Source organism: Silurus aristotelis (assembly GCF_946808225.1).
Source record: "Silurus aristotelis genome assembly, chromosome: 22".
Taxonomy (NCBI): domain Eukaryota; kingdom Metazoa; phylum Chordata; class Actinopteri; order Siluriformes; family Siluridae; genus Silurus; species Silurus aristotelis.
In genome coordinates this window covers 18182103-18208500 of record NC_139595.1, presented here as the reverse complement: position 1 = coordinate 18208500, position 26398 = coordinate 18182103, and the positions used below count along the sequence as shown (strand labels likewise).

General features: G+C 39.6%; 3 protein-coding genes across 6 annotated transcripts in view; 1 reads left to right on the top strand and 2 right to left on the bottom strand.

Annotated features, from left to right (window-relative positions):
• Positions 1-1831: 1831 nt before the first annotated feature.
• LOC310717499 (uncharacterized protein) lies at positions 1832-13958 on the top strand. 2 transcript variants are annotated; one of them, XM_083525637.1, is made up of 22 exons: positions 1832-2205; positions 3857-3947; positions 4075-4140; positions 4266-4432; positions 5060-5229; positions 6149-6222; positions 6366-6515; positions 6638-6742; positions 7033-7290; positions 7938-8029; positions 8111-8302; positions 8555-8737; positions 9053-9151; positions 9297-9386; positions 9956-10070; positions 10160-10278; positions 10380-10493; positions 10936-11002; positions 11455-11548; positions 11745-11913; positions 12584-13568; positions 13726-13958. In XM_083525637.1, the coding sequence occupies exons 1-21, from the start codon at positions 2161-2163 to the stop codon at positions 12764-12766; spliced, it is 2643 nt and encodes an 880-aa protein (XP_083381763.1). In that variant the 5' UTR covers positions 1832-2160; the 3' UTR covers positions 12767-13568; positions 13726-13958. The 2 variants fall into 2 exon arrangements, with proteins under 2 accessions (XP_083381763.1, XP_083381764.1); XM_083525638.1 differs by having other exon boundaries at positions 1923-2205; positions 8114-8302.
• Positions 13856-17447, bottom strand: impa1 (inositol monophosphatase 1). Of its 2 annotated transcripts, none has more exons than XM_083526088.1 (9): positions 17382-17447; positions 16199-16292; positions 15948-16081; positions 15382-15486; positions 15251-15296; positions 15063-15171; positions 14875-14983; positions 14489-14640; positions 13856-14400 (listed from the first exon to the last, which is right to left on the bottom strand). In XM_083526088.1, the coding sequence occupies exons 2-9, from the start codon at positions 16259-16261 to the stop codon at positions 14273-14275; spliced, it is 846 nt and encodes a 281-aa protein (XP_083382214.1). In that variant the 5' UTR covers positions 16262-16292; positions 17382-17447; the 3' UTR covers positions 13856-14272. The 2 variants fall into 2 exon arrangements, with proteins under 2 accessions (XP_083382214.1, XP_083382215.1); XM_083526089.1 differs by having other exon boundaries at positions 17386-17409.
• Positions 17448-18085: 638 nt separating this feature from the next.
• Positions 18086-26398, bottom strand: part of fbxl7 (F-box and leucine-rich repeat protein 7) — a 40797-nt gene continuing 32484 nt past the window's right edge. For both annotated transcript variants that reach the window (XM_083525880.1, XM_083525881.1), the window contains exons 3-5: positions 25139-25711; positions 18387-21173; positions 18086-18350 (exon numbers count right to left, since the gene is read on the bottom strand). In XM_083525880.1, coding sequence (XP_083382006.1) covers positions 20437-21173; positions 25139-25711 — 1310 coding nt within the window. In that variant the 3' untranslated portion in view covers positions 18086-18350; positions 18387-20436. The remainder of the gene's footprint in view (positions 18351-18386; positions 21174-25138; positions 25712-26398) is intronic.

Genomic DNA, 26398 nt, shown 5'->3' with positions numbered 1-26398 from the left:
TTCACCATTTCTAGGGCTCTAATGATCAGATGATTTCACTCAAGACAATGATTTAAAAAAAAAAAACAGATGATTAATTTTAAATTTTAAAGAAAATTCAAATATTAAAGAAAGAAAGAAAGAAAGAAAGAAAGAAAGAAAGAAAGAAAGAAAGAAAGAAAGAAAAAAAGAAAGAAAGAAAGAAAGAAAGAAAGAAAGAAAGAAAGAAAGAAAGAAAGAACATTCCAATATTAAAGAAAGAAAGAAAGAAAGAAAGAAAGAAAGAAAGAAAGAAAGAAAGAAAGAAAGAAAGAATGAAAGAATGAAAGAACGAAAAAAAAAGATTGCTTTCTATAGATTCTAAATAAAGAAGGTCACATGTCAATTAGAAAGAAAGAAAAATTGGATATGGACTGAGCCCGTATTTGGTATCGTACTGTGCGGAAGTGAAAACTCCTAATTGTGCTTTTCTTCCAGATGAAATTTTTTTATTACTTATCACTTTATATTTGATTCCAGAGGAGACTGAGAGATTCATTCAAGTATCATATTTAGTGAAGGATCCCTTCATTTCGATGAAAAAACGCGGACACATGATGAGATATAGGTGCTGATCTATCGAGCGCTGTATCGATGTGGATAATAATTATAACAGTAATTCATATCACCGCTATAAATGGAATCTCTGTTGCACGTCTCGGATGAGGAATGTTTAAGGGCCCTGTCTCGTGCAGATAAACTTGAGAATCATTATCTTGGCAGCACACTGAGTCACTTTTCCTGCTAATATCTCTGCTGAAACCCAAGAACACCGCACATGTGTACGATTACTCGGGTTTCCAGGACAATGATCTTTTCTTTTTTTTTTTATCTGATCTTTTTTGCTCTCTAGGGGAAACTATAGGTGATGTATAAATCTGTAGGCCTTTTCTCGTATATGTTGCTTTCTGAGCCCCGGGGCTTTGTTCTGGTTTTCCAGAATGAAAAGAGAAAATGCTGTGAATTATACACAAGTTATGTACGTGGCTGATGGCCTCCACGCCACATTTAACCCCCATCAACTTTATGTGCCATCAACTATGCCAATAAAGAGCTGGGAGCCTCGGATGCCTCGGACCGCAGGGTAATAACCCGTAGATTGATGTTAAGACCTCGACTGCCCCCTGGTGTCTGAATCTATTATAGTATATATCTTTATATATACTTATATTTTTACTGATATTTATATAATATATATTTTAAAATATATATTTGTCTTTATTTATATCTTATGCCGGGGTAGTTTTTCTTTTACTCTTTACCATGTAATATGTAATATCATCACATAATAACAAATAGAAAAAAAAACAGGGTTTTTTTTTTACATCTGTTAATTTATTACATTTGTCTAAACATTAATTTACATTTTGTGCATAAATAATAAAAATAGAAAGATGAATAAGAAATTGGAGGATAGCTTAATAATTATATTCTGATTTTTTTTTTTTAGTGACAATAAATAATTTCATTCATGCATTCATTCAATAATAAACAAATAAATACATAATGCAGTGATTATTTTATTAATTGTATTTATTTATTGGCTTAATATTCATGTGAATTTGATTGTTACAGAAAAAAAAAGCAAAACATTTATATAAAGAACTTGTTTGGAATTTGTGGATTGTATGGGTTTATATTATTATTATTATTATTATTATTATTATTATTATTATTATTATTATTATTATTATTGGCAAAATTAATATTATGGCCCAAATCCCCATTCCAGTTGTAATGGGCGTGTTTATTCCGCCGCCGCTCATCACCACTAATCTCACACTGAATGTACCCGGAAGTTACTCCGCGCATTTCATTGACTGATGATTTGCAGATCTGCGCTCTGCGTACGACGGACAGCGAGAGATCGCGTTTCCCATGCGTACTTCCGCACTTTGTGAGTGCGGGTAAATAGTGCGCAGAGTCAAAACGTCACATACTGCGTAGTACGCAAGTAGGGCTGCACGCCCCCCCCCCCCCTTCCCCCCTCCCGGCGGCGGAACAGCGAACCAAAAGTCGGAGGTTTCCGGTAAAACTTAGCGCTATGAAGGAACTTGTGGATGTGGACCTCGACCTGGAGAGAACCTGACAGCGGTGTGGGCTGCTTTCACGTCGTTTCGGGAAGATCCCTGGGGCTTCAGGATGACGCGGGTGACTTCCGAGCTGGAGTTTCAAACGCTAGCAGAGGTACGCGGTCTGCTGCTAGCTAGCGGCTTAGCTGTCAAACATCACCACAGATCATCAGCCGTGTTTCTTATTCATGACAAAATCCACACACTCCGAATAAACCTGCTTTATTCTCTTAGACAAGTCGTTTTTGCAAAAAAAAGTCATTTTGTGTGTGTTTACTAACAGTTGGCGTTACAGTGGGCGTGGCCTAAGGGGTGGCACAGGGTGGCAGCGGCCCCCCCTTCCAAAAAAAAAGATCAGTTACAATCCTGAGCATAAGTAACATCTATAAGAGCATTATAATCATCTAACTCACGTTCATAGGCACTTACATTTACATTAATATGTTTTACCCCAGTGTTAAGTGAGTGCAAAAGTTTATACCCCCCTTTTAACCTTTTTCTATCTGTACTTTTTTCGTTCTTGTACTTTAACATAGATGTGTACAAAAAACAACAATAATAAAAAAAAAACTGAAAGTCACGTCATTTTCCTGTAAACACGTTTACTCACGTCTCCTGCCAGTGACGCACCTGCCTTCCAAATCGAGATTTTCCAGTTTGAACGCTGCACACAAGTAATCCTGATTGACACAAAAAGTCGATTTTAAAGAACAGGGCAGAATAAGAGGGTTAGAATCCATTCGTTTTACAGGTTTAATATAATGTAATACTTTAGAGTAATACTTTACACTCCAACACTCGCAGGAACTCGCATAAAAAATATCATCCGCATAAATCACACGGAACTCTAGCTAGCACTATCTTATAAAACTTTATAGTAAATCAATATTAGTTGTAAAATTTACACTCTCGAAGCCTTGGTCGGAAAGTGTAAAATCAAAATGTAGTAAATGTCTCGTCATAATTCACAATTTGTAAACTTTAAATCTGCCAAATATTACTTGTACATTTCAGGCTCATCTAATTAGTCACCTCAGTAAACATTATTTGTAAAGTTTGTGGTTGCTAAGCACTAAATATATATAAAGTTTACAGTCAGACATCTATCATGAGTTTGCATTATATGTAAAGTAGTTGTAAAATGTACTGTCGCTTAAGGCACTGTTCGTAAAGTTCATGCTCGCTACATTTGTAGCCGGTGTTGTTTGTCACGTTTACAGTCGTTAAACATTTTGTAAAGTTTACTGTCGTTAAGCACGTCTTGGAATGTTTACAGTCACTTTACAGTTACAAATTCTTTGTAAATATTATCCATAATGTGTACAGGCATAAATCACTATTTTAAACGTTTACAGTCATTAATTAGGTCATGTGTAAAGTTTACATTTTGCTACAGTTGCCGTCTCTCTGAATTTTTACAGTCCTTAAAGTTTGTCATCTTTAGTATTATTCCAAGTGTTGGCAGTCGATAATTCCGGGTTCGTAAAGTTTACGCTCACTAGCTTTTTGTAAAATTTGTAAAGCAGTTTTGCGGTTTTTTTTATATATTTTTTTTTGCGCTCGCTAGTTTACATTTGACGAATTGCTGATTGGCAATCGTCATTCGCTGCGGTGTTATATTCACCAAGCGTCACAAATTTGGTATATATATTTATTTATTTACAATGAAAGGGTGTTAAATATCGCCTGTACAGCAAAACCGATTTCTTAAATCTCGCCGTTTTTCCGAGTTTTATCATAAGCTGTGTGTCCGTGTTTGTGCACAGTGTAACTACTGCTTCCCAGATGAAGTCCTGGCAGAGGTCAAAGAGGTCACAGTGGCGTTTCCTGACCTGCACCTCTACGTGGATTATTACTGTAAGTATCTTAGTGCTGTACGTATTAAAGCGCACCGTGCGCTGTATTGTATATAAAGCTGTTATTAGATTATTACATTGTTATCAACATGCCTGGTTTTTATTTATTATATCAAATTTTTATTTAGATTACCCCAATAAAGACAGGAAGAAGCTGGTCCATCTGCGTGGCACCGTCCCCCTGCTTTACGAAGGTAAAACCTCAGCGTGCTTCAGGCACATAATTCAGAGATTAAAAACAAAGCAGCACAGAATTGTGTGTATGTGTGTATGTGTGTGTGTGTGTGTGTGTGTGTGTGTGTGTGTGTTGGTCCCTAAGGGGTATATTACAACATCCCGGTGTGCATCTGGCTCCACGAAACTCATCCTCAGAATCCTCCACGCTGCCTGGTGTGCCCACTAAACAGCATGGTGATCAACAGCAAGAGCAGCAGCGTGGACGCTCAGGGTCACGTCCTCCTGCACTGCCTCAGCAACTGGAAGCAGGTGAACCACACCGTTATTACTACACCTCCGGCTCAGGGGGCATGATGAGTGACAGATTCTCATTAACACAGTCTTATGATATTATATTATATTATAGCCTCCACTTTTCTGGGAAGATGTTCCACTGGGTTTTGGAGTGTACTGGGGATTTGTGCTTGTCCAGCCACAAGGGTGTTAGCAAAGTCAGGTACTGATGGTATGGTATGGTGAGGTGAGGTGAGGTGAGGTGAGGTGAGGTGAGGTGAGGTGAGGAGGCTCTGGGGTGCAGTCAGCATGAAACATTTATCCCAGGGGTGTTGAATAGGGTTGGAGATCTTTAGCAGGAGATCGTCCACTCCAACCCCTGGAAATGATATCTTCATGGAGCTGGTATTGTGATGCTTGAACAGGTTTGAGTCTTCTAGTGTAAGTGATGGGAAAACACCCTATACAGTTATGGGCCTCCAACTTTGTGGTAACAGTTTGGAGAAGAACCACATATGGCTGGAAACGTCAGGTGTCCAAATCCTTCCTAAGAACTTCTAAATTACATTTTCTAAAGTATCATTAGAATTGATTTTCTTAGCTGTGAATTGTACAATTTGACATTTTAATATAACATTAAACCTCATATTCTTTGATTCACAGGGTTGGTCCAACCTGTCCATCGTCCTGGAGGAGATGGTCGCTGCGTTTCAGCGCGAGTCACCGCTTTTCTCCACCCGTCCGAACAAATCTCCAAATCTGGCCTCTAACATGAAGCAGCAATCTCTCGTGGATCAGCCGGACCATCGCACACCTGATCTGACCCCCGGAAGGTCTGTGGAACCAACAGGAGTCTGATTATTTTAGCGTAGCTACTTTACATCACATGATCTATCACATGATCTATCACATCTATTCACGTAGCAGCAGCAGTGCGAGGAAAAATCGCTCTACATATCAAATATCGGTCACAAATTATTGATCACTTTTTAATTAAAGCGCATCTACTAATAATTATATATCAATAAATCATTTTTACTGATGCAAATGTGTGCATGTATCCAATGCACACTTTTTTAAAATCGATGCATCACATCGTTAACTTTTATGCCGATGCACCAATGGGAATCCGTGAATTCTACCATCTCTAATGCATTAAGCCAGTGACATGAAGATGTGCTTTACATGGGTTGGAGTGGAAGATCTGCTATAGACCTCCAACCCTATTGAGCATCTTTGGGATGAATTGGAACTGCACTCAAGGCCTCCTCACCTTCTCACCAACATCAGTATGAGCACAAATCTCCTCAAGCACACTTCAAAATCTAGTGGAATATCTTCCCAGAAGAGTGGAGATTATAACCATTTAGTCAGGTGTCCACAAAGCTTACAGCTCTCCATGCGGACGTAATTAAACTTGATAGCGCAGACAATTTTGCACAGATTTGGACGTTTAGTAGATTTTCGTTTAGTGTGTATTCGATTTGTTTGATTAAAATGCTCACGTCTGCACTCTGGGGTAGAGAGAAAATTCAGACTGCTCTATTACTGGACTACTACGTCATGGACTCTACGAGCCAGTTTGGGAAATTGCATTTTATTAAAACATTTTTTTGATGAACTCTTCATTCCCCCTCCTACTCCTCATATTATTACAAAACCCCCGCGCTCATCGTAATAACCATAACAACACTAATTTATCATGAATATTACGTAATAAAAGTTCATATCAACTCCTCTTTTTTTCCGCAGTGGGAACTTCGTGCACAGGAAGTTCTCTCACCCTGAAATGTCCACGTCGTCTATGAACCAGTCGGCCCACAGCTGTAAGATCTCGCTATTCTGTATGGCCTTCACCAGATTAGACTATTTATAATCTCGGCACTCAGAGACGATCCTTATTCGGTTATTCAGTTACAGCACACTGCAGTCGGGCAGCGTTCTCATTTTCTCCGTAATGTGATTCCAGATCCTAAATGTGTGAAGGGGAGTCAGTCTCAGGATGGTGAAGGAGAGCTGAGCGGGGCCAAGAGGTCGTACACGCAGGAGCTGATGGATTTCCAGATTACGTTCGGAGCGCAGAGCCTCCAGAAAAACCCAACTAACCCGTTCATCACTGGTAAAAAAAGACTTTACTCCTTGAAGTGACTTCCAGAATTAAATATAACGGGTATATAACAATTTATGAACTAGGGTCATACCTGTGGCTTATTTCTTTGTTTTGTTTTTTGCTATTTTCAGCCCCAAATATGAACTCCACCGATCCAGAGGACATCAGCAACCTGTTTAAAAGCCTTCGTCTGGAACGGATAGTTAACATGTACCAGGCTGAATTCAAAGACAAGGGTACCAAAAGGATTTTCTTTAACTATTAGCTAACTATAAGTGTCTATCTGCCCTCTTCCACATACACGACCTCACAGACATCTGTGATTGGCTCGTTTTGCTGTGATTGACCAATGAAAGAGAGAGAGAGAGTATCTATATTCTTCCCACTCAGACGGCACAACCAGTCACGCTCTCTTAAACACTGGGCTGATATAATTCTACACTTTTTATTAAAAATACATACCAATACAAAGTTTTCTTTTACTTATAGCAATTTGTGAATAAATGGACAATCTGTTCCCTTCCAGACATCCCTCAGGCGTGGAGGCAGAGTCAGGAGCATGACGAGGGGCACGTAGAGGGTTCTTTGCCTCTGCCGAGGTTACTTGATAACAGACATCGAGTCTTGGTGAGTCATCTGCCCGTGGGTGTTTCCCCTCAGAGGATGAAGAACAAACTGACCATATACTTCCAGAGGAAGCAGAACAGAGGTGGTGAGGTAGTGACCGTCACTTACCCTTCAGTTCAGCCAGACCAGGCGGTGGTCACCTTCAGGAACTGCAGAGGTAAAAAAAAAAAAAACATCTGAGTTTTTGAGAATCGTTCAGTAATCAGTAAATCATCAGGTTTCAGTAAATCATCAAACATATGAAGACATTTTATATAATAATAATAATAATAATAATAAAAAGAAGAAGAAGAAAGTGCCTAGACATTTTTTTTGTAAAATTAAACAACAATGAGATTCTAGAAAAATGGAAACACAAATCTATGTAAAATAATGTATTATTTTTTTTTTATATTGTGTATAATTCATTGATTATTAATTAAAAAGTGTTATTGATTAATTTAATCACTAAGACAATGCAAATGTAGTTATTACTTAAATAATAATAAAAAGTGTAAATATGTCCAGTAATTCTAGAAATAAAATGCATATTGACAGAGAATGGAGGAAATTATATTTAATAAAAAAAAAAAATATATATATATATATATATATATATATATATATATATATATATATATATATATATATATATATAAAAAATAAGTTTAAAAAGTGATTGTAAAAAAAAAAAGAAAAAAAAAGCATGTTAAAAAAGTCAGAATTCTTTTTTTTTATTTTTTTTTTGTTGTTGTTGTTGTTGTTCAGTGTATTTTTACAGATTTAGAAAACACTATCTTTTTTCCCTGAATGTTTTTGACTCAGATGCAGCTTATGTCCTGAAAGAGCCAAACAGGATCATCGCCATGGACGAGCATCAAATTCTCATCCAGCTGCAGAACTTCAATAGTGCACAAGTAAGTGAACGTTTAAATCACACCAGACCCTTTCAGATCCTCCCCCCTGTGTTCCCTCCAAACCCCTGAGCTCTTCCTCAGCAGGTCCACGTCCCAGAGTGCATCCAGGGCGAGAAAGCCGAGATGTTCAACATCATCCTGAGTCAGGAGGGTTGCACTTTCACCCCCGCAGATGTGCTGGAGGCGGTTCAGGCGTGCAGAGACATCCCGTCTGCTCTCAAATACCTTTCTCACGACTGCCCCATCTGCCAGGAGCAGGTGTCCTTCAGTAAGGTCAGAGAACACTGCGTTTTCTGTCTATATAATGTGATAATGTTTGTCATGTTTATAGATTTCAGAAAGTCTGAAACCACATCACTGTTCTGTGTGGGTATCAACATACTAAACAAACTGTGTAAAGCCTGTTATTTATGTTTAAGCTATTTGTAAAGCATTTAAAACATTATGCATTTTAACACAAGTTACAATAGGACGTTTTTATCTTACCTGAAACACTGCTGTTAGAATCCTCATCCTCGTTCTCAGATGATCACCATGACCCACTGCTTGTGCACGTTCTGCGAATGCTGCTTCAAGGCCTACTTCTCGTCCGTCATCAAAGAGAAGAGCATCGACTACGCCGTGTGTCCGCTGTGTAATGAGCCGGACGTGCGAGCGGCTGGACACAGGGAGGAGTCCATGGAGTACTTCAGCCTGCTCGACACGCAGGTCAGACACACGCGGTCACGTGGTTTACATTATAATCAATTTTTATCATATTAGATAATTAGATCAATCGTCATGGCCTAAATCATCTTGTTCTATATTTGTCGTATTTATAGCTGTTTACCTTAAATTTCTATTGAAAAAAGAATCCGTCTTTGTATTTTTATTTTATTTAAGATAAAATCCTAATCATGCATAAATCCAGACTCTGGTTTTTGGTTCTCTATCTGACACGTACTTATTTTCTAACCAGTGCCACGCCATACCATTTGATACGAATGCCAGGACGCATTTAATGACTTCCAAATTCATTTACAGATCAGGCATTATTTAGACACACAGACCCATGAGCTGTTCCAGAGGAAGCTGAGGGACCGGGCTCTGCAGGAGATGCCCAACTTCCGCTGGTGTGCTCATGTAAGAACCCGCATGCAGTTCATTAACAGATGCTAATATATTCAGCACGTATTCAGCAGGGAGTTGAATAAACCTATCGCACGCTGGCTTATGGTGGAAATGATTGGCTGTGTTTTGGTAAAGATTAACTCGCCGTTCTCCACAGTGTTCATTCGGACTTCTACATGAAGCGGACCGACTGAGGATGGACTGCCCAAGCTGCAGGAAGAGTACATGCTTTAAATGCAAAAGCCCTGTATGTAACATTTCTACAAATATAAAATTGTGTAAAAAGTGGTCCGGAGAACCCCAGGGGTCGGTGTTGTGTAGCCAGAGATGATAAATTATGACCCACATCGTCAAGAGTGGTGGTTGTAGCTTACTGGTTAAGGCATTATACGCTTGAGCTGAAGGTTGTGAGTTCAAATCCCAGCCATAACAAGCTGCCACTCCTGGGCCCCTAAACAAGGCCCTTAACCCTACAGCTGCTCAGTGTATGAATGAGATGAATATAATCACTCTGGATAAGGGCAAATGCCATAAATGTAAGATGTCCAAGCACCAAAATCATCTTAAAAAGAATGTATCCTACTTGGGAAATGTTCAGAAAGTGTAAGCTCTAAAAATATATACATTGTTCAGACCGTTCATTTTTTAGCGACATGATTAGGCTTAGATTATGCGATATGATTAGGCTTCACACAAGTTCTTGCAAATTCGCTCTGATTATAGAAACAATGACATATTATAACTCATAGTAGCTACACTACAATCAGAACCGCTGTATAAAATCAATCAGCCCATACTGACCCCTTCTGTCCTCAGTGGGCTTCCCAGCACGAAGGAATTTCCTGTGAGAAGTTTAAAGAGTGGCTGCAGCTCAACAGCCCCGAGTTCCAAAACTCACGTCTGGAGCTCCTCCTCAGCAGGAACAAGATAGGTCTGATACCGTAACCTGATATCATTCCAGATTATTCACATTACTCACACACCACACATTTTCTGAGCATTTTGTTTCGTATTTTACAGATTGCCCCAAATGCAAGTTCCGGTTCTTTCTGTCTAAAGGAGGCTGTTTACATTTTAAGTGCACTCAATGCCAGCACGAGTTCTGCGGAGGCTGCAGTCAGCCGTTCAGGATGGGCTCTGTGAGTCCCTCGATCTCCATCATTCGACAGTTTACGCAGAAATTAACTGCATAATTAAAAAACTTTTTTTTTTTTTCTGTTTTTTTTTCCAACACGTGCAGGCATGTGATTTCTCTGCTGATTGTGCTGCTAAGGGTTTACATGCCCATCACCCCAGGGACTGCCTGTACCACCTCAGAGACTGGAGTGTGTCCAGACTACGCAGCCTACTGCAGGTCAGATTAATACTGTACTAATAATAATCTGTACATGCACAGGCCATTGTTAATATATAATTATATATATATATATATATATATATATATATATATATATATATATATATATATATATATATATTACCATCAACCTCGCACTATTAACTAGTAACATCCCACATTCTCTACACATATTGTGCCTCACACACATCCTGCACTAATATAACCCTATATTTTATATTATTGGTTTACCAGCACATTTTCACTGCCATAGTCATTATATTTATTTGCTGTACACATTTCCACTTCTATATTAAATGCTGTACATATATGCATATTTATCTGCATGTGTCAATTTGCACAATATATTATATATACTGATTAACACGTCCCATTCACTGATCGACTGCGATCCGTTGCACCCCTACTGTCTGACTGCCTGCTTATCTTCTCTTTTCAGCACCATGGCGTGTCCCATCCGTTCGTGTCCAGACGAAGGGATGACGAAGGACAAAAGTGTCCAAAAGGTATCGCTGCTGAAACTTTAAAAGCTTCCATGAGATCAGAGCAGCTTTGAAATCAGTATTTAAACGGACAAAAAACTCGAATCAATTTATTTTATTATTGTAAAATATTTGTTTACTTTTTTGAAAAAAATTCAGCGTTTTAAAATGTGCTTTGTTCTTCATGCACCTGCTCAAAATGAGATTCTTCATATTTGTTTATTTTTGAGTCGTACATGGACATAAATAAAGGTTTTTGTTATTGTTTTTTTTATAGTAGTAATATATATATATTTTTTTTTCAATTTCGCTTTTGTCGAAAAAAAGGTTCCCGTCCCCTGCAGACATAAACACAGTTTCGATCAAATCTGTCTGGGATGATTGAATGACATCATTATGTTTTACCCAGACATGGCAGCTGAGACTGTACAATTAAGTGTGTGTACATGGCCTGAGCTTAACTCTGTCTGTTGTAGGTGTGTGTGCAGTGATGGAGCACAAGGAGCCGGGCAGCGTGAAAGAAGAATCGTGTGGACGTCCAGCTTTCCAAGAATATAAGGGTTACTGCACGTACGGGACATCTTCACTTCCTGTTCAAAAATCGTTCCTATGCACAGGAAGTCAATACTGAAAAATGTTCTGTACCGACGTGACCAGCAGCTGCTTATGTCATTCATTAAGAATTCATTAAGAATGTGTTCATTAAAAGCCTGTGTTGATTATCTGCAGTGTTAAAAAATCTTTCCCTTTTGACTCTCTGCTCCAGGCTTCATTATAAGGAGTGTCTGGTGGAGCTGATCAACCAGAACCGGCTCGATCCGGTGGTTCTGTACGACGGACCCGAACTGCGTGCAGAGCTGGACCGCTGGAAAATCCCCGTTCTGGAAAAACAAGCCCTGGAGTCAGACAAGATCTACACAGCACGCCTCAGACAGGTCAGACAGAATCAGGAGATTTATCAGTTTACCATAGATTTATAGCGATAAATAAATTGGACATGAATCAGGAACAACAACAGGGAAATATTATTAATTGAGGAACGTTGATTGATCCAAAAGTGCTGAATTCGCTACTGATTTAGACCTGATTCATGATATCGGTACTGAGTGACCTGGGGCAATTTTTTTTTTTATTCAATTACATTTCAATTGGATTTATGGATATTGAGAAAATGTAATTTATATTTATATATATATATATATATATATATATATATATATATAAGACTTTCGGTTTGGTGTACAAGTGTACCGAATACTTAGTTACAATCTAAGGTCCCTCATAAACCTAACATTTTTTATAATAATAATAAACTGCTTTTAATTAATAAAAAAAACCCAAACTATCGAAATTGAACCTGTAACTTGTTTTTCCTGATTCGAACCACAAAAAAATTATTTTCAGGAACTCTGAACGTCTCCTCAACTCTCAGGTTCGACAAGTGATGTCACAACATGGATGCTCACATCAAGAACAGTAAACAGCACAGGAATTCTGACCCTTATATGAGTTATAATTGTGCAAATGATCCCAATATAGAAAGTAGCATACGTGTCAGTGCGGTGTGTAATAACCCAGTTATTAAAGCGTCTCTTGTTTTATCAGATGCTGATCGAGAGGGTGGGTTTGATTCCAGGCGTCACCTCAAGGTCAAACCCGGCTGCTCCGCCCACACCGTCACCTTCTCCCTCGTCGCCGATGCTCGCCGGCGCTCCCTGGTACACGGTGCTGAACCCCAGCAGATCCAAATCTGAAGACTCGCAAATGCTGCTGCTGCTCAACGACTGAGTCGAGACTTTAAATCAAACTCGCATTCGCTACGTTTTTGATCCGTTAGCAGGTACGCTTCTGAAACGTTTTTCTATCAGGTGTTGATGTTAGTTTTGAACTTCAGCACCTCCAGCTTTCCCTCAGACTTCAATGAAGCGTGTAAACATTTGCAGTCACTTTGGTTTTCGGCTCACAGCATTCACAAGCACTTTATACTCCAGTCGGAAACTCCGCGTCCGACCCCGAGCTTCGTTTTCATCCCGCGTTTATTTCTCCTTCTCTGGATCGATGTTTTGCGTGACTATAGATACGTTTTATCCAGCGCGTAGCAGATAATAGCTGAAGCCAGTTTTATCATTTGCATTTAATTATTAACATTTAATTTATTTCACGTGTTTTGTTACGTATCACGTAGGTTTTATTCTTTTCACTGACGCAACACAAACAGGAAGTAAGACGGACCAATCAGTGGCCTTTTATAATAAAAAAATAATAATAAAAACAGGTACGAAGCAATTTTATTAAGGGTTTTGTCCAATTTGAAGAAATTCTGTTTTGTTTTACTTTTTTTGAAGGAGTCAGGATTTTGTAACGGAGATGTTAATACCAGACGAATTTACACGTTTCCCGATTTCATGTTTACACAATAAGCTGCATTTTCTTTAACTAAAAAAAAAATAAATAAAAAAATTTAGTCTTTTGTAGGAACCATGCTACATGTAACTTTAAACGGATAAGAAGTACAATAAAAGAAATCGTTGCTGTGGTACGATATAAAAGGAAAAAGTTCATTGTTATAAGAAAATAATGAATTTGAAGAGTAGGAAAAAAAACAAACCAACGGCGATTTTTTTTTTCCCAAAAAGATCTCGCGCATAATAAATGGAGTCGGGGTACAGAACCGAGACAGAACTAACACACTGCACTGAATAACGTAAAGATACGCTCTCACTCGTGTGGTTTTTTTCCTCGGATAGAAGTGTGAGTCTAAACCATGCCGTGTTCATTCCTCACTCTGCACATCCACACTTAAAAACCCTGACCATGTTTCTGCGTCTCCACGTCTTTTTCTTTGCGCTCAATGTGAATAACCCTCGTGTTACACTGTTCTGATTGAGAGAGCAGGAATGGTGTTTTTATTGATTGTGAAGTGAACAGTAAACACAGCCGTTATTGTAAATAACTGGAATAATAAAATATTTTTCTAGCATGTTGTTCTACCTGGATTGAATTTTCAACACACATATATATATATATATATATATATATATATATATATATATGTGTGTGTGTATGTGTGTGTATATATATATATATATACACACACACATACACACATATATATCACTAAACATTTGGAACATGGTGGAATAAATATACATCTCAGAAACAAAGTAAATTTCTGGAATTAAAAACTAAAATAAATCATTGGGGTGCCATTACTTATGGCTACAGACACCGCAAAAGCTTTTTTTGAAACCGAATGTAAAAACGCGACGTATAAATTCTTTAAGACGGATCTGGTCATTTGGTCTGTGAAGGGGCATCGTCTCGCTCGGCAGGAAACACCTCGACCTCTGTGATGACTCTCTCGCCGATGGTCTGGTTGTTCGCCGCTAGGATTCTTCTGGACATCAGGTCCATGGGTCCACCTGCAGGTTAAACACACGCTAGTATGAGCGTTGCTGTCCGACTGACGAGGTGACGGTCGTGGTGAGTCGCGTGTTTATCTCCTCTCACCTTCTAAATCCCGGAGAACTCCTCCCGCCTCCTCCACGATGACCGCCGCGGCCGCTACGTCCCAGCAGTGGATCCCGATCTCGTAGTACGCCTCCACGGAACCGGCCGCCACCAGACACATGTTCAACGCAGCAGAACCCACACCGCGTACTCTTATGGAGAGACATGGGACAATGCAGAGCGAGAGAGAGAGAGAGAGAGATGATTACACCAAGACAGTAGAAGTGAGCAATAGTGTAATTTCCATTTCTTTTTTATTTCCTCCCAATTTCATTTTTTCTTATTTTCTCATACTTCTTTTCTTTCCTTTCTATCACCTCTCTCTCCTATCCATTCTCTTCTCTCCCTCTCCCTGTGTGTGTGTGTGTGTGTGTGTATGTGTGTACCCATGCACTGGCAGACACAAGATGTTCCTCATGTTGGAGAAGATCTTGTCGACGACAGCAGGGTCTCGGTTCGAGCCGAACTCCGTGGCGATGATGCACTGATTAATGTCTGAAACAGATATCGGAGGTCAACATCTGTCTCGCTACTTCTCAACAGCTGGAAATAAAAGAACTTATTCCAGAAGAACCTTTCTGCTGAGAGACTTGAAGAGGTTCTCCGTTACAGAACGCTCCTTTCCCCCTGCGCGCCGTGTACATCTTATCCTCAATACAGCTGTACACCACGCCGAACTCTAACTGCAGCACACACACACAGAGTTAACACCAGAGTGTGAAGAAGAGCGTAGGTGTGAGGCAGCAGTGTGAAGTCTCTTACCGTCTTCTCCACCGCAAAGCCGATACACACAGCCACGAATGGATATCTGCAGGAAACACCAACACCATTCATGTTTGTTTGTTTGTTTGAAGGCGTGGCCGGGATTTTACTTGCACAGGTGATGAACTGACCCGTGTACGAAGTTGGTGGTTCCGTCCACCGGGTCGATGATCCAGGTCGGGTTTTCAGACAGAACACAGGGCTGACCATCAGCTACGGACTCCTCACCGATAAAACTGAACCCCACACACACACACACAAAAGGGATTTAAAATAATTGTTCTTCAGTTTACTTTTCCCTTTTTATTCCTTTTTTACTTTCATATACTAATTAAATAAGTATCACAATAATGCAAAAGAATATAAAAAACAGATTGTCAGTGGGTGTGGTCTGATTGATTAATTGATTGTCAGAAGTTCTCTTTTTTCTGCCATTCCCCACTTTTTGATCAAGTTCAAAAATAGAGAAAATAAAAGTGTAGTGTTTAAATGTTGTTTTATTGTAAAGACCTAATTGTTTTTGTAGTTGCTTTGAGTGTTTAAACTTAATTAAAAATAAAGAAAATCATAAATGAAGATTATTGAAAACAAATTCTATAAATCCCGCGTTCATTGCGCCCCACCTGTCATGTCTTTATTCCCCCACTAGAGGGCCGCGCCCCACACTTTGAGAACCACTGGATTGTTATTATGGTACCTGTGGGAAGGAAACTTCTCTCTGACTGAAGCGATAATGAGCTGCTCCACTTTCTGGTCGGTTTGAGTCACCAGGTCGACCGACGTGCTTTTACACATCACCTTCCTCTCGTTCTGCAGAGCCTCACGTACGATCTACGGAAACAACACACATCATCAGGAGGAGAAGGTGATGATGGTGGAAAAAAAACCACAGAGAGAGAGAGAGAGAGAGAGAGAGAGAGAGAGAGAGAGAGAGAGAGAGAGAGAGACCTCTCCTGCTTTCCTGGCCACAGCCACAGCGTGGTCTATGGCTTCCTGCCAGAGGTCAGTCATCTCTCCTCAATGTAAATAGTCTCTTAGAGACCTGCAGTGAAACACACAGAATCACATGGAGAACAGATCAGAGCTCAAACACCGGCTGGAACCAAGAAACACGTCTATAAGAAGCTGCTCAGCTGCTAATCAAGAAACCTGTGATGGACTCCTTCAGCTCGTTCTCTTTCGCCATCCTTTCATCCACAACTAACCGTGAGAGAAGATAGAAATACACTGTGTGGCCAAAAGTATTCAGACACCTGACTGGTCCAGCTGGATGTTGTTCTTCCTCACAAACTTGGAGGAAGTTCTAAAGGACGTCTTTGGATGTGGAAGAATGAAATTTAGTTCCTTTTGCTTGAACTGTGACACAAACCGGTTCCATGCTTGTGTGAATGACATGACCTTTAATTAACCCTAATAACCACTGAATTCATCTTAATAACAAATACTGTCTATCTATCTATCGGTCTGCCTATTTTTCTTTCTATCCATCCATCCATCCATCCATCCATCCATCGGCATGCCTGCCTGCCTATCTGTCTGTCTGTCTGTCTATCTATCTATCTATCCATCCATCCATCCATCCATCCATCCATCAGCATGCCTGCCTATCTGTCTGTCTGTCTGTCTGTCTGTCTATCTATCTATCTATCTATCTATCTATCTATCTATCTATCTATCTATCTATCTATCTATCCATCCATCCATCCATCCATCCATCCATCAGCATGCCTGCCTATCTGTCTGTCTATCTATCTATTTATCCATCCATCCATCCATCCATCCATCCATCGGCATATCTGTCTGTCTGTCTGTCTGTCTGTCTGTCTGTCTATCTATCCATCCATCCATATATCCATCGGCATGCCTGTCTATCTACCTATCTATCTGTCTATCTGTCTGTCTGTCTGTCTGTCTGTCTGTCGGTCCGTCTGTCTGTCTGTCTGTCTGTCTGTCTATCTATCTATCTGATAAATGACACTCAATCTCTTCATTAAACTCATTCATTCTGGATTATAGATTAGTAATAAACTTTGACACAAACTTCAGCAACACATAATAATCATAACGTCTTCAAATTATTCGAATAATAAACATATTTAAGTAGAAACAGGAAAAAGTAAAAATCACTAACCGACCAAAGGAATACAGGAAGTCAGCGGCTCTGTGCTCTTCTTCGGCGGTGAAATAAAAGCTGCGTGATGATAAAAAGGCAGCGCTCCCTCTTGCGGACAAATGCGCTAATACAACAATCTTATTTATTTTTTTATTAAATTGAGTTTTTAAAACGCGAAGCATCTTTTTAGATGTATGTATATACACGCACATTAAAATATTTCGCTTCTACATATATTATATATTTATATAGAACAAAAATAAAAACAAAATAAAATATAAAAAAGTAGTAGGAGAAATAGTGTAATTTGACACCAGGGGGCGCTATGTATATCCCTGATATGTAAAAGTGTACAAAATATAATACGCATGCAATTTAATAATAATAATAATAATCTGACTTTTTCAGCTAATATTATTTAAGACTGAAGGTTATTAATCAAGCAAATATTTATAATTATGTGTTTAATGAGCATTTATATTCTATTGGCAGGTGTCCACTAATTTTGGCTATATATTGTATATAAAGGGCTGTCATTCCAAAACCTGTGTGTACCTGTAACTGCTTATATATTTGTCTGTCTGTCTGTCTGTCTGTCTGTCTGTCTGTCTGGTAAACTGTAGCAGACAGATTCAAAATAACTCTTTTAACGATGTTCGAATCTTTATGAACCTGACTGTACAGAAACAAAATAAAATACACAAGACACATGATTAGGGGTTTTTGTTTGTTTGTTTGTTTGTTTTTTAATATGGCTTTGGTATCTTTATTTCAGAGTTACATTCAGCACCTAAAAACAAACATTCCGTTGAGGAGCAACTGGTGAAAATGGTGTGAACTGGTAAAGCGTTATTATAAACGGAAAAAAAAACAAAAAACAAGTTATTGTGATATGAAAGTGTAATACTGCTACAAAGTCATCCGAACATCCAACAGTCTGCATCTGTTACTTCATTAGCGACATTTCATCGAACGATCGTGTCGCATCTGCGCGGTAAAAATGAACGGCCGTGTATTCGACACAAATGTGTGTAAACAGCGTGTAACGTAGCATAAATTACGCTCCAATGAAAAGAAAAGTGTTCATTCCCTTTGACATTCGTTCCCTTTTCCGGAATACAAACTACACTTCTGTGCACACGATCGCTGTGTTATGATTAAAGAAGTGTAAGAAGTGTAAGGGGGGAAGATCAGAGAAAATACAGACGAAGCATAAATATGGGCTAAACACATAAAAACGAGTCCTTGGTTTAAAAGAAAACATATACAGTAAAATGTGTTTTAAGTGTTTAAAAAAAAAAAAAGACTGTACCCAATTTCTGTTTCCTTCTTCTTTACAGTGCTGTGAAAAGTGTGGAAAATGTAGTCGGGGTTTTGCGAGACGCATGTTTCTTTTGTTTCTATGCAACGAATTCAAGGAAAAAACACAAGAATTGTAAAGTGGATGAAAGTTGTGTGAAAACCAAACTGGACATTTTTGTCTCTAACTGAAGAACTTGTGTAGGACAGAGAAGAAGAGAGAAGATGTGATCAGACTCCCTCACCACCACACTCACACATGGAGGTGGAAATTTAATGAAAACTGAAAGGAATCCTGAACCAACATACTTCCATATGCAACATACTTCCATCGTAATGAGTCGTTCATGAACGATTCGTTTATTTCAAACGAGTCTTCGATGTGACTCAGAAGAACGAGTCGTCTCAAAGAGTGATTTGTTTATTTTTAACTGGACGCACACGAGCGAAGCATCGTGTAATCTCTGTGGGTTATGTACAGGATGTTCATCTCTCAACTCCTCCAGTCCGAGTCGTTCCTTCTTTTATCACTTGACTACCACATACGCTAATGAAGGTGAACTAAATGACTCAAAAGAGATTCATTTGGATGATCAAGGTTTAAAGAGCACAGTCACTGAAATGATCCGATCTTTCCATCACTAGTTCACCGTACAACAAGACGATGAAAACCTGAATTGTACGTCTGGAGTGATACGATCTGCCCAGTCCCCGCACCAAAATCCTATTGAACTGCACTGGGATCAACTGGATCACAAGAAAGAAATGTAAAGAACATCTTCCGAGTTGTACAAGAGGCAGGGCAAAGTATTTTAGCTGAACGTTTGGAGAAAATGTGTCAGGACGCTGAGAGTGTGTAAAGCTGTTCTTCATACTAAGGGAGGAATTTTTAATAAAAATAAAGTAGAAACATCTGGACATTTATAGATTTGTTTGGTCAAAATCTTTATACCGCTACATATGTTTAATGCGTAGAAACAAAAGGAAGATGTATGTGTCGCTCAAACACGATAAAAGACTTTCCACACTTTGCACAGTTGCTGTTTATGTAGTTGATAAGATACACCAGTACACTGGTACACTAGCTTTTAAACTTCATTGTGTTTGTCCATTCATACATTTTCAAATCTTTATAAGATTGATGAATTATTAACTTGAAATAAATACATGTAGTATAAAATGTAGAAGTTGTAACCTTTCTGCTGTAATTCTGTCTTTAAGCACTAGGGGGCGGGGCTTTGAGGAAAGAATGATTACAAAATGGCCGCCGCAATTTTTAGCGAATTTAAATCACATTGCGTCATAAACCGCAGAACCTTTTAAACTTAATTGCACATTTGATCTTATTTACACAGATTTTGCAATCGTTAGCTAATTTAGCCTGATAGCTAAATACCAGAAACCGACATATCTTCGTTGATGGACTACATTTGATTGAAGAAGGAAATATATATATATATATATATTCTCTCTTTTTTAAGGTCTGGATACAGTAAGCACCAACAACAACACAAATCCATAAGTCTACAGTGACATTAATAAAGATGCCATTGAGATTTTGGCACTTAGCTGTAAATATATTTGAATTGCACGTCCGTGTGGATCGTCGTGTTGTCTTAGTGTAAACAGACCTTACTGGAATACAACTCAAAAGTGCTCGAATTGATACCAATGAATAGAAATCGCATTATTAGCATTATGGTTATGAGATTGTCATCACAGCTGCAGCCGAATGGATGCGTTCTCTGAGTTTTACACTGTTAGATTGTAGCTCTCAGAAAAAGGCGGGGTTGGTGTGTTCGATGATGCAGCGCTTGCAGTGTCGCTTGACAAAGCGCAGCGCGTCGAGCGACGCGTCGCAGTCCTGCACGTTAAGCAGCTGCAGGTCGAAACAGTTAGCCGCCACCACCTGCAGCCCACGGCCCGTGATGCTTTCGCATGCTTTCAGGCTCAGGCGCTTCAGATTGAAGCAGTTGAGCGCGAGTACCTCCAGTCCGGCGTCTGACACCAGAGGGCACTTGCCGATGTCCAGGCTCTTGAGCTTGAGACAGCTCTTGGCCAGATGCTCGATGCCGTGGTCCGTGAGGCCCTCACAGCCTCGGGCGTTTAGATAACGTAGCCTGGAACAGTACTTGGCAATGTAGCGCACTCCGACGTCAGTGATGCGGCCGCAGTGCGCTATGCTCAGGTAGCGTAGGTGACTCTCCAGCTTGGCGATCTCACGCAGCCCGAAGTCGCTGATGAAGCGGCAGTCGCTGACGCTCAGCTCGCGCACTGCAGGGCAGTAGATCACCAGGAAGCGCAGACCCTCGTCGGTTAGGCGTACGCACCGCCGGAGGTACAGGTGTGTGAGCTGCGTGCAGTGAGCCGCGATGATGTGCAGGCCCTCGTCCTCCAGCGCGAAGCAATCGCTCATGTCCAGGTAGCGGATGGAGATCTGCTGGCCGTGCAGCGGGGAGAGTTTGATGGAGGCTTCTCGCGTCAGACTGATGCACGTCACCTTTGAGCAGCCTACACACAAGGACGAAACAGAGATCATTTGAGAATTTAATAAATAAATTCATTAAGGAGTTCTACTGGTCTCTTGTTGGCATTTGGTCCTTTAAAACTTTAAGGACACGTGCACAGAAAGACGGTTTTATGAACTTAATTTCTGGCCACCAAATATGACTTGTGCATGGTTTCGGTTTTGTATGCGCTTTTGTTTTCAGGTTCAGTCTCTGCCCCTGTCTTGTCAGTAGCTTGTTACTTAACTGTGTGCACCTGTTTTGTGTTCACCACTCAGTTATTTAGTCTACAGTATGTGTAGCCTGCTGTTTCTGTGTTCCGTCTCATCAGGCATTTTTATATTTGTAAATTCAAAGCCTTTGTCTTATCTGGCTTTTTACCAGTTTTTTGCTGCTAACATGCTGCCTATAGACTCTAACTTCTGTCTTTAATTTATGTCTTTTCTCTTATAAAGCACACACTAATCATGCACTGAAATTGTGGTCAGATTAGGTTCGAATTGGTCCAGATTTGAGGCAGATAGTGTTTGGCTCGGACTATATTTGGGTTAGGTGTTTCTAAATTTTAGGGTAACAAATTGATCAAAATCGAAATTGTGCAACCTTTTGGAACATAATTGACAAATCTTTGACAAAAATTTGGGCTAGTCAAGTCAAGTCAAGTCAAGTTTATTTGTATTGCGCTTTTTACAACAGACATTGTCTCAAAGCAGCTTTACAGAATTTAACAGTCAAGGTGAATGATGTGTATTTATCCCTGATGAGCAGCCGTGGTGACTGTGGCAAGGAAAAACTCCCTTAGATGTTATGAGGAAGAAACCTTGAGAGGAACCAGACTCAAAAGGGGAACCATCCTTATTTGGGTGACATCAAGAGTTTGATCATAAATCTTTCAGTGTGTGGCTAGTGTATGGTTCAGGCAAATTTGGGTCAGGTAGTATTTGATTCAAGCCAAATTTGTGACATGTGTAATGTGATTCAGGCCAGTGTTGGATCAGGTTGTATTTGAGTCAGGTGATATTTGAATCTGGTTTTATTTGAATCAGTCGATATTCAGATTTTGTAACCTTTGAGTCAGCTGATATTTGGATCTGGATGTATTTGAGTTAGCCGATTTTTGTAGCCTTTTTTCTGAATGACTAAACAGGAGTACATTTCTTGTTTCTAAATTTAAAGGTAACATATTTACTAAATCTGAATTGTGCAAACTTTTTAAAACCACTATTCAAGCAATATCTTGAACCAGAAAATAGCATGAGCATCAGAAAGCAACACTTTGACCCATAAAAAGGCAAAAAACAGTAACACACCGAAAGCATTCTGTAATTATTTCATCATTCTGATTAATTGACAAATCATCGTAATGGCTTATTGGAGCAGCTTAATGTAATGGAACACTTCACCCTCCTTACAGGGTTTTTTTTTTTGTATGTGTGTGTCAGACGAATTTTGTTAGAAAGGAAGCAATAGATCCCACCTCTTCTGCAATCTGGGTTTGTTCAGGCTTGAATTAGCTTTCATAATCAGGTCAGAATATTCCAGATGTTTCTGTTTGAGTCGTTCCTGCTTACACAAATCCCTGGGGGCTATTGTTGGAAAGCTTTAATGTAATACATGCGTTCTGAGACAGCAGCCACCTCTGCATCGTTTCAGTTCAATTTACCGAATGAAATCTGTCTGCGTAGAAAGGTTCAGTCAGGAGTGGATTGTATGGAGCTCACCAAAGGGTTAACTCTGTGTTAAAGCATTCGGTAAAGAAAACAAACATCTGAAAGGAGTTATTTTTTGTAGGTTAGGATGTGAAGATATATGGGGGGGTCTCAGAAATAAAGCAGGTTAGAATACAAAAATGCTGTTATATAACAGAGGGCGCCATGTTGCTTGAAATCCCTGGAAATCGTGCAAATTACGCCATTTGTTCCTCACACTGCAACAGGAAGTGCAGGAAGTCTGGAATAAAACACCAGGAAAAGGTTTGAAAAAGAAGCAGGAAGATTATCAAAATTTCAGACCTGATTATAAACTACATTTGTATCCATCAGATAGTGTTTCAGGTCTGCAAATGAAAAATGGGCTGGAGGATATCATCCAAACCACATAATACAATAAATAAAAGAATTGTTCTGCTACATGCTGCAGCCAGTGTTGGTGGGGGAAAATGTTAATTTCTCATCATTGCAAAATCATTCATGTGAGAAAATTTGAATGTCATTTTCCTTAATGAGCAGAACAGACAATCCCGAAGCACCTTAAGGTCAGAGGTCATGGTCGTGAAGAGGTTTATTTTCCTTTCAGAGAATAGAGAATGCCGGACGGAAAGAGCTATTAATATATTTTCCAGCTCTGAGAGGAAGTCAGCCATATTCCAGAATAATCTATCAGTAAGAAAGACCCCTGCAGCTGTTCTACGTGATGAGCAGGAAATGGAGCAGTAACTGTTTGGCTCTGTTTTTATACTTGAGTCAGATTCTGTTTGGGTTAAGCAATGCTTGGCTCAGGATGTGTTTGGGTCCAGCTGAATTTTGTGCAGTGTTTAGATCATTACATCATTAGTGATTAGATCATAGTATTTGAGCAAGATAGTGTTTGACTTATGCTATATTTGAGACAGGGAGTATTTTAGTCAGGTGATATTTAGACCTGGTACTATTTGAGTCAGGCAATATTTGTACCCGGTAGTATTTGAGTAGACTGATATGTGGATCTGGTAGTATTTATGTCAGCTGATAGGTGGACCTGGTAGTATTTGAGTCAGCTGATATTTGGATCTGGTAGTATTTGAGTCAGGTGATATGTGGATCTGGTAGTATTTGAGTCCGCTGATATTTGAATCTGGTACTATTTGAGTCAGGTGATATTTGGATCTGGTAGTATTTGAGTCAGCTGATAGGTGGACCTGGTAGTATTTAAGTCAGCTGATAGGTGGACCTGGTAGTATTTAAGTCAGCTGATATTTGGATCTGGTAGTATTTGAGTCAGCTGATATGTGGATCTGGTAGTATTTGAGTCAGCTGATATTTGAATTTGGTAGTATTTGAGTCAGGTGATATGTGGATCTGGTAGTATTTGAGTCAGCTGATATTTGGATCTGGTAGTATTTGAGTCAGCTGATAAGTGGATCTGGTGGTTTTTGAGTCAGGCAATATTTGACTCACGCCATATTCAGGTTCAGTAGTGTTCAGGAAATGCTGTATTTGACTACATTTAAAATATATATATAAGACAAACTCAAGTGAAGTTTCTTGTCGTAAATCTGCATTCGAGTAAAGATGTGTTGTTCCATTTTTAGTCAGTGTTTATGACTGGCTGTGTTTGGGCCTTGGTATTTGGGTTGAGTTATGTTTTTTGTTGAAGTTGTACATGCCTCGGATCCACACAGACAGTGAGGTAAGTATATCCACAGGGTGGATGGAGTATAATGAGTTTGTGAAATATTACTGGCTTTACATGGTTACATTCCTTATCAGCTTCAAGGAATTTTAAATTCATCCAAGAGAAGGCATAAGGAACCTGAAAGCAAGCTGGTTAATAAATGTAATTCTCTTAAATTAAAAGAATTATGTGAGGATTTAACTTCTAAACACAGCCTTTTATCATTTTAGAGAGTTACAGCATACATTTTTCGGTTGTTTTGTTCTCTCTGTGGGAAGCTGATTACCCACATACCCTGCTTTTTTCTTGCGTAAGTAACTTTCCTCTAGGAAGACATCTGTAAATCCCCAAACTCTTAGAACATGTAATTTCTGGCCACAGAAAAACATCAAGGACTACAGACACATCAAACGAGTCCCATGGGCATGTGTGATGTGTGTTTGATGGATACATTCACTCCTACAAGTGCAGACACAGTGGCTAAGCAGTTTATTTTAATTTCAAAGACCAAGGAAGCTTATCCTCAAAGTAATACAAGGACAATGAAATAATTATATGACACAAAAAGCAATGCAATAATTATTTATTTTTTTTTACCTGAGACATCAAGGTGCTCCAGGTTAGGACATCGTGAGACCACCTCAAACACAGCTTCATTGGACACGTTGTAGCAGCCGGCCAGATCGAGGCGTCGTAGCTCGGGGCAGCACTGTGCTACCGTGTAAAGGCCACGATCAGTAAGTCTGCGGCAGCCATTCAACACCACCATCTCCACGGATAAACATACATTGGGGGTATCCTGACATAGACGACGCGTAAGTACCCGCAAAGCCCGGTCCACGTGTGCCACATCGCCCGTCAGACGCACTGTCCTCCAGAGCCGTGGGTCCCATGCCAGGTTGTACCATCGGCGGCATACTCTGGCACATCGACACAGCTGGTTAGTGGGCAGATGTGCGAAGATCTGCAGAAAGGCATGGTCAGGCAGCATGTCAATGGGTGCCCCCTGATGGTGGTCTTTGGATTGGCACATTCCACGCTGAGGGTAAGTGAGACCAACAGTCTCTGGAGCAAAGGACAATGAGGAGCCATTAAAGAAAGCAGGTGAAGAACGAGTGAGGATGAGAGCAGGACTGGGCGTACTCAGAGTGCGCATGCTCACATCCGAGTCTGAGGAGAAAGGAAGAAAACGAGATTAAGATGCAGAGATGTATTATGATCACAGAGAACTGTACATGCTTGACAAACTATATCTATAACACACTATATTAGTAACTGCATGGGTTACAAACACAGGCTCTCACAAAAAAACCAATGAACCTCAAGCACTCAGAAAAAAATGCAAAACAACTTGATAGCTTTCTAGATGCCAAAGATAAATACCATATGTAGCAGGTTATTAGGCCATCACAAACTACAATATAACACCATGGGACTGTAACTGTCAAGTTTTCCTCTTTGATGAATGACTTTGAAAAAGAAACCTGGATGGATCCACCGCCCTTTCCAATGACCAAGTACTTTGCTTTTTCATTGCAGCCGTTCAAATAACTTGAAATCCACTAGACAACTGTTCTCAAGTAAAAGAGAGTACGAAAAAAATGCCACCTGACCAAATTCTAATATAATCTGCCATAAAAACTCAGAGACTGATGTACACTATATTACCAAAAGTTTGCAAACATCTAACCTTACCTGCCATATGTGGTTCTTCTCCAATGCTTCCACAAAGCTGTAAGCACACAATTGTACAGGACGCCTTTGGATGAGGTATAATCACTTAAACTTGGAAACCCAAACCTGTTTCAGGATTGCAATGCCTGTGTGCATAAAGCAAACTATATGAAGATATGGTTT